This window comes from Ictidomys tridecemlineatus, chromosome 10 (assembly GCF_052094955.1).
Source record: "Ictidomys tridecemlineatus isolate mIctTri1 chromosome 10, mIctTri1.hap1, whole genome shotgun sequence".
Taxonomy (NCBI): Eukaryota; Metazoa; Chordata; class Mammalia; order Rodentia; family Sciuridae; genus Ictidomys; species Ictidomys tridecemlineatus.
The window spans coordinates 107,713,830-107,729,719 of NC_135486.1; the positions used below are offsets into that span (position 1 = coordinate 107,713,830).

The following is a 15,890-nucleotide window of genomic DNA, read 5'->3' on the forward strand; positions in this document are numbered from 1 at the left end:
CCATAGCTACCTTTCTTTTAAGTGCAGGTCTCCCTTGCTCTCCATGACACAAGGAAACCATCCTTGGAATAGAGAAAACCCCTCTGGAGAATTGTAGAGTCCCCATGTAAACACTGGTGAAATCCTATTCGATCCCTCTGGATTTTTCTCTCATTAAGTATCAGCTGCTGACAACTACGTTTTACAGATAGTGTATTAACCTTGGCAGAAAAATCATGAAAAGCTGTATTGAAGTCATGAAGTGGAACGCAGCTCACTGTAAATAATACATAAGGCTGGAGTGGAAATGGGATTCGTGTGATTAATGATGGAGCCGTGACCATAGGATGCCATAATCAGGGATCTGCTGCTGAAATCAAAATCCCCCAAATTCTTCCTCCCCATCTCAACTCCACTTTTAAGCTCACAGAATATTAATAAATCCCAAAGTATCAAAACTAAGGAAACTGACCGGAGAGAAATCCGGGGGTCGTGAGTGGCTCCACAGCGCAGCGTGGCCATGGTCCCCTTTATCACTACTTGGTCCTCAGGAGGGTGAACAATGGACGTTCGATCTGAAATAACACAAGACATGGCTCAGATGAAATTACAAGTTTCAGAGTCTTTGCCCTTAGGGGGATAATGAATTGATCATCTGACATCAAAACCTTCAAGTTTTCTCTTATCTTGGCAAAACAAGAGTAAATGGAAGCACTCAGAAGTGTTCAGGGAATTGAAAACAAGCCTTCCCACTTGCAGCAAAGTCCACCTTCCCTCTCCACCCCTCCTGTGTCAGCCTGGACCCTCCACACCCTCCGGGGGAAAGAGAGTGGACAATGCTGTGCAAACACCTCCCAGGTTCTATACTCCTGGTTAAAATCCAGATTCTTTTCCAAGATAATCATTGTTGGACAATTTCTAATGTTCCCACAGTACCTGTTCCCATCACAAAATACTTTCACTCATGTTAATTTATTTAATCCTCACAACAATCTTGTTAAAGCTGTAATATAATTATTCCCAATTTTCAGGAATGCAAATGGATACTCAGAAACACCTTGACTTGCTCCAAACTACAGAGTTCATGAGAGGCTCATCAGCTCTGTGCAGACCTGCAGCTCCTAAGCTCCCTGGCTGCCCCAAAGAATGCCAGCCTCCCTGCACATTGTGTTCCTGCACCACAGACTTCTGAGGGGGATGCTACTCTAGTCCCATGCATGGAACTTGGAAGTCACGGGGCTGATATGACTGATTTTTAGCAGTGAGTGAAGAAAAATGTTTGAGTAGTATTTTTCTTGTCAGTGAAAAGACATGTTACTGTCACTAACAATTGTACAAATTAACATGGGTAATCTAGGTTGAAAATGCTTTGCAAGAGCCAGGCATGGTGGAGTGCAGCTGAGGTCCCAGCCACTCCACTCCTCTTACTGAAGCAAGAGGAAGGCTTGAAGCCAGGAGTCTGAGACTAGCCTAGGCAACATGGTAAGACTCTGTCTCAAAAAAGGAAGGGGAATGCTCTGTAAGCCACCAAAGTGGTATACCACTCATTCTAGTACATGTACAATTTTGAATCTTAGCAGATACACAAAATTCTAATGAGTGATCTTTAGAGATCCAGACCTCATTTTTCACAAGTTTTTGAATGCATGGTTAGTTCTTGGTGAAGCACGATGAATCAGAAGTGATTTACTCCAATCACCAAATGGAACAGAATGTTTTTTTAGTAATTGCCAATATTATGGGAATTTGGATTAACTCCTTTTAAATTCTCGGTGTTTTTTAGAACACCTAAACAATTAGAAAAGGATGATTTAGCAAAGTGGATACTACAAAATGCTGATAAGATATGAAATGAAGCATAATGACTTTTATTTAAGGATGGCATTTTAGCAAATTCTTCACTCAAGTGAGTTAAACTTTCTGTCCTCATTAACCTTATGAAAATCTGTTGGTGAGCACTGTCCTTTGCTTTTTTTGAAATGAGCTTTTAGTGACACGGATTTGGATGAAGAAGAGAGGGAAAGTACTTTGGCAGTTGAAGGGGTGGGAGTGGGATTTGGTACCCAATCCTTACATTCCAGAAAACAATTTATTCTGCAGAAACTAGTGTCATGGATAAAACAAAAATGATAAAAGCTGATTTTCTTCCACTTTACTCCTAATATATGAGAAACATTCATATTTAATGTCCTGGGAGTATAGCTAATCATAATACAGCACAGGAAAAAAACTTTCTGTAGGATTTTAATTCTTGAATCACTTTCCTTATTAAACTCTTATAAATTTAATCAACACATCAATTTTGTTATTTGAGCTAGTTGGGCATAATATCTTTACTGACTTTAAAAAGTCAATCTCTTATCTCTCCTGAAATATCCCCATTAAGTCTTGAATACATCTTTTAATTATTCTTTTAGAAAGTGAAAAATTAATTACTCAACAGACGTCTATAAATTAGTTATAAAAATAATCATTCTCTTTTGATTAAATGAGAAAGTCCAAGGGCATATTGACATCCCCTAGGCACAGATGGCATGATGATTAAGCATGATTAATGGAAGGTTCATAAAGACCGCGGTCCTTACTCCACACAGTGAGTGCTGCGGATGCTTCCAGGGACCCCTCTGTGTTAGCCGCATAGCAGGTGTAATTGCCAGCGTCCTGGATGAACACAGGGGTTATCTGCAGACCCCCAGACTCCAGAAGCATGAACCTAGGAATCCGGACAGAGCCACTGGCCAAAATTTGGCTTCCTGAAAGAAAACAAGAATTTTAGAATTGTAGGAAAATTAGAATGTGTAAACTGTAAAGTTTCAAAAGAAAGAAAAAATGGTTAGGCAGCAAGTAAGAAAATAACTCAAGAAGACCATCAGAGTAAAGTGAAAATTTTATGTACAAAATAACCAAAGTAGTTTTCTTAGCATTACTTAGAATCATGAAAACCAAGAACATCCTTATTGTCTAGCATTGAGAGAGTCAGTAAAACAAATTATAATCTGTGTATGTGATCATTCTCTTGGGTGACTGGTTTTTATGTTTCTTTGTGTACATATGCATTTGGGAATTTTATATATAAAGCTGCTATATGTTCAAGATCAAGAAAGAAAAAAATAAATATATATAAAATAAAAGAAGGTACCCTCTTGCTACTGCTCTGCAGTTTCCCAGGTCCTTACCTTACCAACCGTGTCTGAGTGCATGACCTTCACTTCTGAGAGGAAAGGTGCTGCCATGCAGCTTTCTGGTCTCGAGGACCAGAGGTGACTTCTGATATATCCCCCCAGGTCAATCCACCCAGAACTATTTGCCAAGTTACTCGAATCAACACAGCAAAGCATGGACTTAGTGAGATGGGCTCTGGGTACTGGTCATTTAGTGACAAGTGGGCTGACTTGTAGAAGAGGCTGTGGAGACTACCAAGACAACTGTGATGTGCCACAGTCTTCAAGGGAACTGAAAACACAGTTGAAATTAAGCTTCATAGGTCAAGCTGGGGGAAGGTAAAAAATGATAGCATCTTTATTTAAAAGAGGCATGATTCGTAATTTTGAATATTACAAGCAACAATTCCTCCTATGTATAGGAAAGCTGAGCCCTAGCAGAACTACTTCAAGTCCAATACTTAATATTTGAAAGAACCCCAGGGGACCACGGGTACTCCGTGAGAGCTTAGGTGGAGGAGAGGACATTTGCACAATTCTTATTATTGTTAATTTCTGTTCTTTTTCGAGAAGGCAGGGATCCTGACTGTTCTATTCACCCTTTTACCTCTGGCGTTTGGCACTGGTAGGGACAGTTAATAAATGGCTGTTCAATCTTTACTGAATGAATTCATGGATGCGCGAGAATGAAAAGAATAGAACACAGCAAAGGCCCGATCTTCCACACAAGCCACGCTGTCCAGGAAGCAGAAGCCACCTGCCTGTCTTCCACGTGATGGCGGGCTTAGGAGCCCCAGACACCTCGCACCGAAGAACAGCTGTCATCCCATCAGTGACCGTGGTGTCCTCTGGACGCCGGATGAACGCTGGGGCAACATCTGTGGAGAAGAATTGAACCGTAGGTGGTCAGCACATTGTCCCTGGGGAGAGTGCCACGTGGCTCTGCAGACCCAATGCAATGAGCAGTAGCGATAAAACACAGACCTTTTCAGGAACCATCATTTGTCTCCCAGGAGCTCTCTACCTTTACAACCTAGAGAGAAATGGATGTAAAAATGCCAAGTGCAGGGACCAGCAAGGGCAGTTTTGGGTGAATGCTAAAGAGAAAAGAGGTGTAACTCAGTATAATCCTCATGGGAACTAGTTTAGAGGAGCACTTTCATTTCAGTTTCAACTGAATTTCCAGTCTGACCCTTCTGAGAATCCTGCAGACAGGGCTGCTTTGTCCCTTGGGGATATGTACAGAAACTGAAGCTGAAGGACATTAGGTAAGCACCAGGGTGGGCTCACCTCTAGTCCCCAGGTCTCCTGCTGCAGTGGGGTTTGGCCAACTACTCACTGTGAACCATGTCCAGCCAGCTCTCTGTTTTTTGCAAACAAAGTTTTATTGGGTCAGCCATTCCCACTCGCTCCACACTATCTGGCGGCTTCCACGCTGGTCACTCCAGCAGAGCTGACTAGTGGAAACCACGTCCCTCAAAGCCTCAAGTATTTACTATCAGGCCATTTACAGAAAAGAACCTGTATGATCCCTGCCCCAGAACTCCTGGCCACAGTTTCAATGTAGGCTCTAAATAATTCTAATTGATCAAAACTCAGTTTCTGACTTAGTTAGGTATCCAATATTATTTCTACTGCTTGAAGCTACACTCGTTTCATATGCTCCAAAATGAAGGGCAAATTGGACCCCTGGGAAAAGGTCAAGGAAATGACCCCCTAATTTACCAAAATACACATATGGATCTTTAGAAATTTTGCCTCTTTACAGGCCCTGCCTGGTGACCGCCAATGGCCACGCACCACACACTGGCATCGACTGGCTTTCTCAATGGCTCTCACACCCGGAGACATCAGCACTTTGCTTCCCAAAAGGGCAACAGAAAAGGTATAATTCCATAATCACTAAATTCTACTTCATTTTAGAAGAACAATATTACGACTGTGGGAGATTAAAAAGAAAACCCACAGATACAATGAAAACCTTTACCTTTATTTTATTTTTCAAAGACAGAGTGCCAAGGTATTTCTGTTAATGGGATAATAAAAGAAACTCACAAAAGAACTATAATTGTTCAATAAAACTAAAATAGAGAATGAACATAAAAATAGAAAAAAGATCAAAATAAAAAGATTAGCATTGAGCTATTCACTCCACAGTCTTTCTGATTCTGTCCAGAAAAATGGGAGATGTTTTCTAGAGAGGAGGGTTCAGTGCTAGGAAGACAGAGGCTCCCGAGGACAGGGTCAGGGAGGGCACCAGCAGTGTCCTTGCTGCTCATGGGCTTTAGGAGACTTTCCCAGGACCCATTAGTGGTTTAGGTGCCCCTGAGGTATGGTGGCCATGGCCAAAGGCCTGGGTACACCCAGTCCAGGGGCCACTATTCTGCGTGTGTCTGGGATGCCCGGCTGAGGGTCCTTCCTGGTGGGAGGCTTTGGCCTGAGGCCCCTGTCTTGGCTTTGCTGGTGAGCAGTACTTACTGGTCACATCCAGGTAGGTATGAGTCTGGATCTCCCCTCCTTCATTACTGGCAAAGCACTGGAAGATTCCAGAGTCCTCTGGACATAGCTTCTGGATGCGCAGGTCTCCGCTGGAGAGCACCATGTACCGAGGGTTCTGGAGCTTGCTGATGGAGACAGCATCCTTATACCATTGGAGGGTGGGAAGAGGGACCCCTGGGCAGGAGTGGAGGGAAACAGGCACTTAAGAATATTAAACTCCAGGAATTCCTCACCAGGACTACGGCAAGACTGTCTGGAAGGCTGTATAACATTCTCATGCATTTTCTCTTCTACCAGTCCTCCAAACCACCTGCAAGGAGGGATTTTTTTGACATGAAGAAACCCACACCAAGAACCTCTGAGAAGGAGCTCGGGATGCCTGGCTGAGGGTCCTTCCAGGCTGTCCCTGAACTTGCTCGGGTGTGTACTCTTATTTGGAGAAAGATCTACTGTGGTTGACTCAAGGTTCTCAGTTGGGATGGAGATGAAGAGCTCTGATTCTGCCCCTATACAAAGGCACAGATATAAGGTCATGACCTACGCCTGCTGCACATGGGTCACATCCTGTTCTGGGCAGAACACTTTGTTTCTGTTCCCTCACATGTGGGTAAGGAAATAATAGCTGTAACCTGGAAAAGTGTGAAGATTAGACACATTTATATATGAAACTCTCAGCTGACCACAGTGAGTGCTTAATGGGGAACATCAGTTCTCATTAGCACTACCAGCAACAACATGAGTGACAGCCACCTTTCACATACACTCTATTCAAGAGGTTGATTCCACAAACCTGAACAGAACCCCACTGTACTAGAGGAGCAATCAGGTAACAAGCATGTGAGATGCATTTGGTTAAAGGTCATGGAAACATAAGAGATGTTTAGTTGTGGATGTGTGAAAAGTTGCTTCCTTCCTTAAGACTGATGGGAGAACAGGCAGGGCTCTGGGGGGTGTAGGTTGGCTCCATCCTTGTACCCCGAGAGATGAGTGAGCTGAGAACATGGCAAAGAGTTAGGCGCAAGAGGGGATCCTGAGGCTTGGCACACAGTGCAGCTCCTCCTTCCTCATGGCCATGGTATACAGAGGAAAACAGGGCCTTTTTATATGCAGTTAGGCTTCTAGGTTTCCAGGCTGGGATGTGGAGGAAGAGCTGGGATGGAGACGAGCCAAGGAGGCTAAGTTCCTCGTGCTCCAGCTGCAGCCAGCTCTATCTGAAGGAGGGGAGATTGGGCTTGGGAGGGGTGCATGCTGACAGCACAGGACAAGCTCACAAGGAACAGACTCCGGGCTGCAGATGGAAGGGACTGTTAGCCTAAGGCATGAGGACTCCATAGCTTGTCCTTTATGTGGCTGTGGTCAGCAGGATGACCCAGATGCTGAGTGAATGCTTCCAGGCTATATGTGGTGTCCCTGAGTGGGGAATGTTAGGCCCTTCTGGGAGCTTCTCTGGGCCTAGGAAACCAGCAACAGAGGACACTGTTTCCTTGGAACCTTTCTAAGTCTTTTTGAAGTCGAGAAGGGAGGACAGGGAGGCTTGGTAAGTACCACACAGGATGGATCAAGCCACAGATAGCCAAGTCCAGAGAATCAGGCATGGGGAAGGGAGGGAACACTTAGACCTCTTTAAAGATCTCAAGTGGTCTGCTCCTCAGTTTCCCTAAATGTAAAAGGGATGGAAATAAAACCCATCTTGCCATGGTCTGGTGGAAGGTGCACCCAAGCTCCTGTTGGAGATGCTGCATGGAGAGGTGTGGGACGTGCAAAGTAAAGAATAAAGTTAATATTACAGACACTTCAAGGTCATGACTTCTCAGAGCCTGTTCTTTGCCCTAATTATGCTTATTGTCATCTTTTATTAAATCACCAAAATTAAAAATCCATTTCAAGGGAGAAGCATAACCAATTCATGTGAAATCTCATACTGGCTACTACATGTGTGGCTCTCATGAAGAACCTCCCTTCACAAGCTGTTAGAGTCTCATTATCAAAAGAAACCAGCAAGTTCTACAATGGTGAGCAGTGATGAGACCTGATCGGTATGCATTTAAAAGTCTATGCTTAACGAGCAGTTTATCCTGTAGAAATCATGCAAAAAAGGAACATTTTCTTTTCAAAGGGAGAGTTTAAGATTGTCACTTATTAAGAAGTAATTGTTAGTTTGTGGGGAACAAGGATATTTCTATTTTGGGGCAATTTAACATGATAAACTGAAGTCGTATCCCCTGCTGCAGCGTGTGCTCTCGTCTCTGAGATGTAAGCACTCTAAATATTTTATAGCTTCGCCTTCACAGAGTTGTCCTCAAGAAGCTGGCATTTGTAGAACAATGCAGCCACAGTGAGGAAAATATTTCCATTTAAAATTCATATTGCTCTTCTCTCGCCCTTTCTCCCCTCCCCTGCGCCTGTGTTAGTAGAGCCAGAACCCAGAGAAGAGAAAGAGAGACCTGTTCAGCAGCCATTGAGAGCTAGCCAGGAGCAGCTGCCCCACACAGCACAGGATGCCTGCTTTCTGATGAAAAGCCACACAGTGCTCATCTTCAGAAATGCAGAAGGACATGCACCCAGTTGCACAAACAGGTGAAAGGAAGCCCAGGAGCCAGGTGTCCTGGTGGGAGCATGTGCTTCTGTAGTTGAAGGAAGGGGGTTGAAGCATTTCCAGTACTATATGACCTCAGTATTTAATGAGCAACTCCTACATGCCAGGTCTGAGCAATGGTTTTAATAAGCAGCACCTTGTTTTATCTTTTTGGCTTTGAATACATTTCTTGACCTTGGTTTCTAAAGCTCTGGTTTCATATGTGTACAGTGTGACAATGATAAATATCTCTCTCATGGAACTATTTAGAAAGTTTGCAAGATTGGCAGTAAACTTAACTCTGTGAGCTCTTAGAGGGCAGAGGAAAATACCCCCCTCAAGGGGCCAGGTCTCAACAGGGAACGATCTGGCAGGTGCCAGAATACAAACACAGGTTTTGTTAATGAAGTTGCCTCTTCAGCCTGCCTCTCCAGTTGCCTGGCATGGTGGGCAGCAGCAACCAAGGCATGGGGAAGAGGGAGAAATTACCTGTTGAGTAATAAAAGAAGGATGATCCAAATCTGGGGAAGCAGAAAAATGGGGAAATTTCTAGTTAAAAAAATTTTAAATGATTCCCCTTCATCCAGGATGGGTGTGGTCGCCAGCCCCAATCCCAACCGCTGGTAGATGAGGGTAGTTTCTTGTGTGTGCTGTGAGTCTTGGAAACCAAGCATTTGAGGGGGAATCCATGGGGCATGCTTTGCCTCCCCTCTGATTGGGAGGAAGGGGTGAGGTCTTCCTCCTCATTCTCTGGGAGTAAATATTAGTGTGCCCATTTTACAGATGAGGAAGTAAAAGCCCCAGCAAGGTCAAGGACTTCCTCAAAGTCACAGGCCTTGTTACTAAATTCTCCTGCACTCAGCAGTCTGTTCCCAGCTTGGCCCTCACTGTCTCCCTGGAGGGACGCAAACCCTGGCCTGGACATAGGCCTCATCATTCCTTCACATCACGGCTCTTTGTCCAAACACCACCCACACTCACCCATGGCTTGACATGCGATGACCACAGTTTCTTCCATTTCAGCTAGAATCCGACTTTCAGGCTCGGCAGTAAAATACGGTGGCTCTTTAAACAAGAAGAAAAAGAATCGATAGCTCCTAAGTAAAAGAAGGATATGTCAAGGAGCACAACAGCCTCAAATAGTTTGAGCTCTGTTTAAAAACTATTTCTAAAAACTTCGTCATTAGTCACCATCGCACACACAAATCCAGGATTCAGTAAGCAGCAGCCAGAGGCAATTTATATTCTAAGGTTTCAGAAAGCAGATTACTACTCAGCGCGATGGCTACTTTTCAGTTTATGGGCTTGAATCATGGAATATCTTAATTCACATTTTAGAAGGACCATCCCAAGAGGTTCGTAAAGGTTTATATTTAAAGCACGGTATTTTATAGGCTAGTTTGCTTCAGTATCTCAACTAAACACCAACTCATGAAGCATGTCAAATAAAGTGTCATTGCAAGGCACCAGCCTGTCCCAGGGAGCACTGTGGCCTATTAACACGTTTATTAAAGTCTTAGCAGTTCTTTTGCTCCAAAATATAGATTTAATACATCAATGGAATGCAAAATAATAACAAAGAGAGAGAGAGAGAGAGAGAGAGAGAGAGAGGAAGAAAAAAACAACGGAGGGGACTTTCACATCTCCGGCAGCAAAAGGAACCCTCCACCACTGCGTCCCTAGACTCCACACTTGCCTGGGTAACAGAAATAGTGGTTGTATTAAACAATGTATTTCCTCAGAGAGTAAAATGAAATATTTTTCTCAGTTTATTCAGCAGAAATTCAACAGAAGCTTGGCCAAGTTTGGGAGTATTCAGATGGTAGTGATTTCATTATCCTGATAACAAAAGGCGGGTGCATTCACTTTCTGTGTGATAATTAATATCTGGGGACTGTCTCCAGAGGGGCTTGTTCTCATCGTAACTGTGTGGAATGTGGATAATGTAGGTTGGCATGCCTCCTATATTGACTGTATCTTTAAAACAGGGTAGGACATAAAAGAGGGAACAGAAATAAAAATGTAGCATTTCAAAGAAATGATTAAGGAGAAGAAGCTGGAGGTTTCTGAATGGAGGCAAAGTTGGGTATCAATTCTGCAATTACCTGGACCACTCAAGTGGAAACAATCTGCCTGAATTACCCACTCTGGCTTCAGAGATGGCTGCAAATTCACTATCTGGAATCAAATCATCTGCTTAGTTTTTGTTTGTAGTGACCAGGCCTAGAGAAGCTGCAGATTTAATACCTTCCTTCTCCAAGCACAATATCACAAACAGGATATAAACACTGATGCAATCAACCTATTTTATCTAGCTCTCCCCAGTTTTGCTTGTGCTTGTGTGTGTGGTGTATGTATATGTGTGTGTGGTTGAGAGAGAGAGTGCATGTGCACACGCAAGTTTAGTTTCATGCCCCATCACCACAAGTACAGGTTCATGCATCCACGCCACACTGAGACACAGGAAGCTGCTCTTCTATAACCATGCCCATCCCAAGCCCCCATCTCTACTCCTGGCAGCAACTGATCTGTTCTCTGTCATTTCAAGAATGTTATATAGATGGTCATACAGCTTGTCACCTTTGGAACTCGCTTTTCTCACCCCACAGCTCCCTTGAGATTCCTCCCAAATAATCTGTGCTTGATAATGCAAATCTGCACCTATAAACAGCCAGCACCTTCAGGACCACAGCACCTTTCCCCAGGTGCTGACTATGTAACAAGGACTCAGACTCTTCACTTCTGGCTGCAAGTGTTCCCTAGGTGGCTAAAAGCAGGACTAAAGATGTGGCATCTCTGCCTCCATTGTGCATATGTCTCCTTTCTCTGAATCACCTTGGATTCCAGGAGCGACAGGAGAAACATCTTGTGATGAGGTGAAGCTACTCCACAGAAGCAGCCACTTTCTTGACCTGGACAAGGCCCCGCCTGACCAAGCCTGAGAGCATGATGGACAGACCACACCTGCTTTGGCAGCTGTGAAAAACCTCCAGCTGTGCAAACCCTGATACTTGCCTTCATTCCCTTCCTATAAAACCTCAAAGTCATTGTCAGTCCCTGGAAGACAGAGCCAAGGACGAGGGACTCCTTGACTCCCTGCTACACAGATTTAAGTTCCCTTCCTGCCTTTTGTCACTTCTTTTTCTGTTTGTTTTTTGGGGTGAGTGGCTGGGCCTGCTTATTTGATCTCCAGAGACAGGCCTCTGTTGACAATTTTACCCCTAATTTCTCCCAAGAGCCAGGGAGGCTGGAGCTGGAGACAAGGAGTCCACAGAGTAACCCAGGGGCCGAGGCCAGGCTGAGACCATCCATTCCCAGGTGCCCTCACTCCTCCCCAGTCAGTCACCAGGTGAGTGGGCATGGTGCATAGGGCCACCAACAGGCGGGAGCTCCCTGCCCCCTGTACTCCTGAGCACCTTGCCAGGGCCCAGTCTGGAAGGGCAGTCTGCTGGTGCCAGGCAGCTGCAGCATTTCACATCCCACCCCCAGAGAGTTGGCATGGTATAGCACAGCAGAGCAAGCTGGTTCCTTGTTCCTGGAAGCCTTCAGGTGGTGGAGCCAGCAGAGCAGGCAAACCTTGGGCCATACAGGCTCTGCAGTCCCTGATGCTTCTGCTCTTCATCATGTTATTACTTCCCCACTGTCTGCAGGCCACAACCTCTAACAACTGGCTCTTCACACTGCCTGGTCTCATCAGGTGCCTGGAAGGATTTTCTCCCCATCACTAGCTACTTGTTCACTCGCAGTCTGCTAGGAGAAGAAAAAGCAGGGGGATTCCAGGCCTATCAGCCATGGAGGCTGTGAGTTGAAGCGTGGAGATCAGCTATGGGCTAGCCCTCCAGGGCACAGAGCATTGCAAGCATTTAATCTTCAAAGGGCAAGAGAGTGAGCATGTGTCTTCACAAATCGGCAATACTCTTTCTAGAACAGGTGTGCTTCCAGCCCACACTGGACTTTTAAAAATTGATCACAAATGCAGCCAATAAAACTGGGGATTGAAACAGACACTTCTATCTCTTTTGAAGCAACGAGAAGACATCAAGAAAAGATTCTCATGCCCAGTGTTAAATCAAAGGTCATGGACCAGCGGTTCTTGAATATCTGCTAAGGCTGCCAGCCCACAATCTCAGACCTGGAGGTGGAGATTCCCCTCAGGCAGCCCCCACCAAGGGCCTCTATCAAATCCCCGACTCTCCAGAATTCCAGGGTGATAGTGCAGTTCTGGCCTGATTGAGGCAGCCATAGTAGAGGTGGTCACGGGCACCAAGGATTCATCATCTTTTTCTGATCTTGGTGCTAGATAGTGGCTTCTGAATACAATTCAGGGTTTGTCCCAAGCAGGGATTTTCACAAGGCCTGAAGACATTCCCCATACTATTTTCCCTCCAGAGTCCACCTCAGTGAGTAGCAGGTAGGTCCCAGAGTGTGGCCACAGCAGTTGTCACTATCTACACTCAGGAGCCTTCGTCCACTGCAGTGGGCAGAATGGTTCCCATGGACATCCACACCCAAATCCCTGGGCCTCTGAGTATGACTTGAAGATGGCTCAAGGTTACCAACCTAAAGTCAGTGAACAGGAGACTCTTGGTTTAGCTAAGTGGGCCTGGTCTAACCATGTGAGCCATCAAGAGTGGAGAACTTTTTCCACCCAGAAATAGGAGAGGGTAGAGATTCTAAGCAGGATGGGGGAAAAGCAGGGAGGTGGCACTTTTACATTGGGACATGAACATGTAAGAGAGGCTCCGCTTTAGCTCTAGAAGCCTGTGGAATAAAGCTGAAGAATGACTTCTCAAGTGTGATCTTGGTATCAGCCAAGAGATACTACAAGTAATGACATTTTAAGGTATTTGAAATTTCTGAATGATTTGTGTTCAAACAATCAGAACAGATTTGAGATGTATGAAGATGGCTCTGTGGTAGTTACTCTCCCACTCCCAGTTTCTGAGGGGCATGAAAGAGCCAGGGTGCTGGGGTGCAAACACCTACATGGGCAGGCGAGCTGTGAAAGATAGTGCTTGGGATATGATGAGCAGGAAATGCTGACTGCCTATCTGCAGGGGAGTCAGGTGCAACCACAGTTCCTCAGATGTCCAAAGGTTGCTCCCAGGCCCAGCACCCCTCACCTGCCACAGTGGCACAGTTGGTTCCAGTGGCTGGAGGACTCCACCAGGAAGGAGATGGAGGTGATGGAAGTGACCCAGTGGAAGTGATGCCTTGGGGCCAGGGACATGCTGCCCCTGCCCTGGGGTGGTCAGGGAACAGAATGGCCTCATGGAGTGTATCAAGTAGTGTGGTGTGTCACCCTGAGGGCGCAGGGTGGGGGTTAGGAGAAAAGGGCCTGCTGAGAGACAGCAGCACAGCTGAGCCCCAGTGTGGCATAGAGGACAGACAGCCAGGCCACAGAGGCTAGAGTGGGTGCCAGGCATCTTCCAGCAGCACCAGGCTGTCTGATCAGAGCTCAGGGCTCCTGTTTAAACCACAGAAATTGAGCAATACGGCAAGGAAGCTGACAGGTGGAGTAAACAGCGCAACCAGGCTGTCTGGTCTCATCAGTGTGAAATAAAAGTAATTGGGAGCCAATTTGTTTCTGCTTTCTTTCATCTGCATGTTTACATCAATAGCTCTTTCCCCAGTTCCACGGTGACAGCCGTGGGAGATTGGACATGTATTTTGAGGACCTTCCAAGGTGGCTGGATGTGGGGCAATAATCCCACCAAGTCCTCAGAACCTCAAGACACTCTTCAGGGCTCTTCCAGTGTGAACCAACCACAAAAATCCCCCATCACAGTGAGTCCTTATGAATAAAAGAGGATGTAAATCAGCATTGTGAAGAAGTGAAGTGTGCTCATGTGCCTTTAAAAGTCAGAGCACAGAGAGATGTTAACTGTAGAACACAAAAGCATTCTGCTTTGGAGTTCCGATATAAATGCAAGACCTAAGTTCTTATGATAGACTTAAATATTTTAAAAAGGAATTATGATTGAAACAAACATTCTAGTTTACAGGGAGATAAATTTCCTCTCTTGTTTAAATTACCTTAAAATGTTTTAACACAATATAGTCCTGTCTACAAGAGATTTACACATCACAAATTTTAATTTTGGTTCAATCTATAATGCGCTGTGTTCATATAGCTGTAGATCAACCTTGATGAAAGTCTTTGCAGAGAACGAGACGTGATATTTACATTACAGCCCCGGCACCGCAAGGAATGGAGATAGGCAGCACCGGAGCAGCTTGGATCCCCAGTGGAACAGGCAGTGATCTGGGACCCAAGCCTGCTTTTTGGGTAGGCACTATCCTGACACTTCTTTCAGGGGGGCTAACAGGTTTACCCTGCAATGTGTTTAGCAGAGCCAAACTGGGGGCACAAAGCCCCTTGACATCTTCTTGCTAATTTCAGAGGGAGCTACAAGCTTTTGGGTTTCCTTGGTTTGCAATCGCAAGCTGCAAGATGTATTATTGAAGGAGCTACTGATATCCAAAGGCTTCCTTCCTATCCTGCCTCTCCAGTTCTCAATTCCTCTTACTCATAGGAGGGAGAGATGGAGCAGAGATGCTCCTGTTTGGAGCTGACCTCTCAGACGCTCTGATCAGCAGTGGCTACCATCAGGAAGGATGGGTACCAGAACAGTAATCACAGCCACTTAAGCAAATGAAGGACTGACTGGAGCTGGAAAAGTCGAAGAAATGAAGGCACTTGCCTCACAATTTAATGTAATCTTTTCATAATCTGACAATAAATCTAAGATTTTCTCAGGCTGTACAAGACACTTTCTAACCACTGTTAACTTCCAGCATTTAGAGCTAGGCAACTCAGAGGCACTTAATCTGACCTCTCATTCTCCTTGGTTCTAAGTTGACACCCCATTTTTATGACACATCTGTACTCCTACCTTCTAGAGAAACCAAAGATAGCATCCAATAGTGAGTCAAAAACTTAACAACAGTAATAGAATGACTTTTGAACATCATCATAATAGCCCAAAAGAGTTACAGAGAAGCATGGGGCAGAAAGGCCAGACAAGGCAGGCGATTTCCAGGACAAGGACCTCGCCCTTCAATCCCAAGCTTTATGATCTGATGTGCTCAGAAGGATATTTCCTGGAAGTATCAGGCACATCCACACTTTTGGTTTAATAGATTCATCTTCTTGGAAAAGAAGAACAGGATGAATTTGAAAGATAAACACAACCTCACATGCATTTTATGATTCAAAAATAAAGTCGGTGAAATACAGGGTTGCCATTTCATGTATAGGGAAGTGTCAGTGTGGAGTTGTATCTCAGGACGTTGATGGTGCCACTTATTGGTTTGAGCCTTACCTATGATGGAAAGGAAGGCTTTTGCCCTGGCTGGCTCGAAAGCACTCCCCTGCAGTGTCGCCTCACAGACATAGAGCCCCGTGTCCGCGGAGGTGGGGTTGCTGATGGTGAGGCGCCTCCCGAAGCTGTGGAGCCCGCTGGTGAGTCTCACTCCGTTTCTCTTCCAGTGCACGCTCAGCTCTTCCACAGGCCTGTTGAGAGCAAGGGCATCGGTGACAATGATTGTGAATCATGTAGATGGCAATAATAATAATTTCAGGCATTCAGCACGAGCCCGACAAAGTTAATTCTACCAGGAACCATGGCGGGTTGAACAATGGACATTTAAAAATCAATCCAGATACAGCTCTA

The 15,890-nt window shown here is 45.1% G+C and overlaps 1 protein-coding gene across 5 annotated transcripts in view; it reads right to left on the reverse strand.

Moving 5' to 3' along the window:
* Positions 1-15,890, reverse strand: part of Sdk1 (sidekick cell adhesion molecule 1) — an 883,473-nt gene that overhangs the window by 219,982 nt on the left and 647,601 nt on the right. For all 5 annotated transcript variants that reach the window (XM_078023675.1, XM_078023673.1, XM_078023678.1 and 2 more), the window contains 6 exons: positions 15,540-15,730; positions 9,196-9,279; positions 5,619-5,813; positions 3,898-4,018; positions 2,565-2,728; positions 452-554 (listed from right to left, as the gene is read on the reverse strand). In XM_078023675.1, the coding sequence (XP_077879801.1) occupies positions 452-554; positions 2,565-2,728; positions 3,898-4,018; positions 5,619-5,813; positions 9,196-9,279; positions 15,540-15,730 (858 nt within the window). The remainder of the gene's footprint in view (positions 1-451; positions 555-2,564; positions 2,729-3,897; positions 4,019-5,618; positions 5,814-9,195; positions 9,280-15,539; positions 15,731-15,890) is intronic.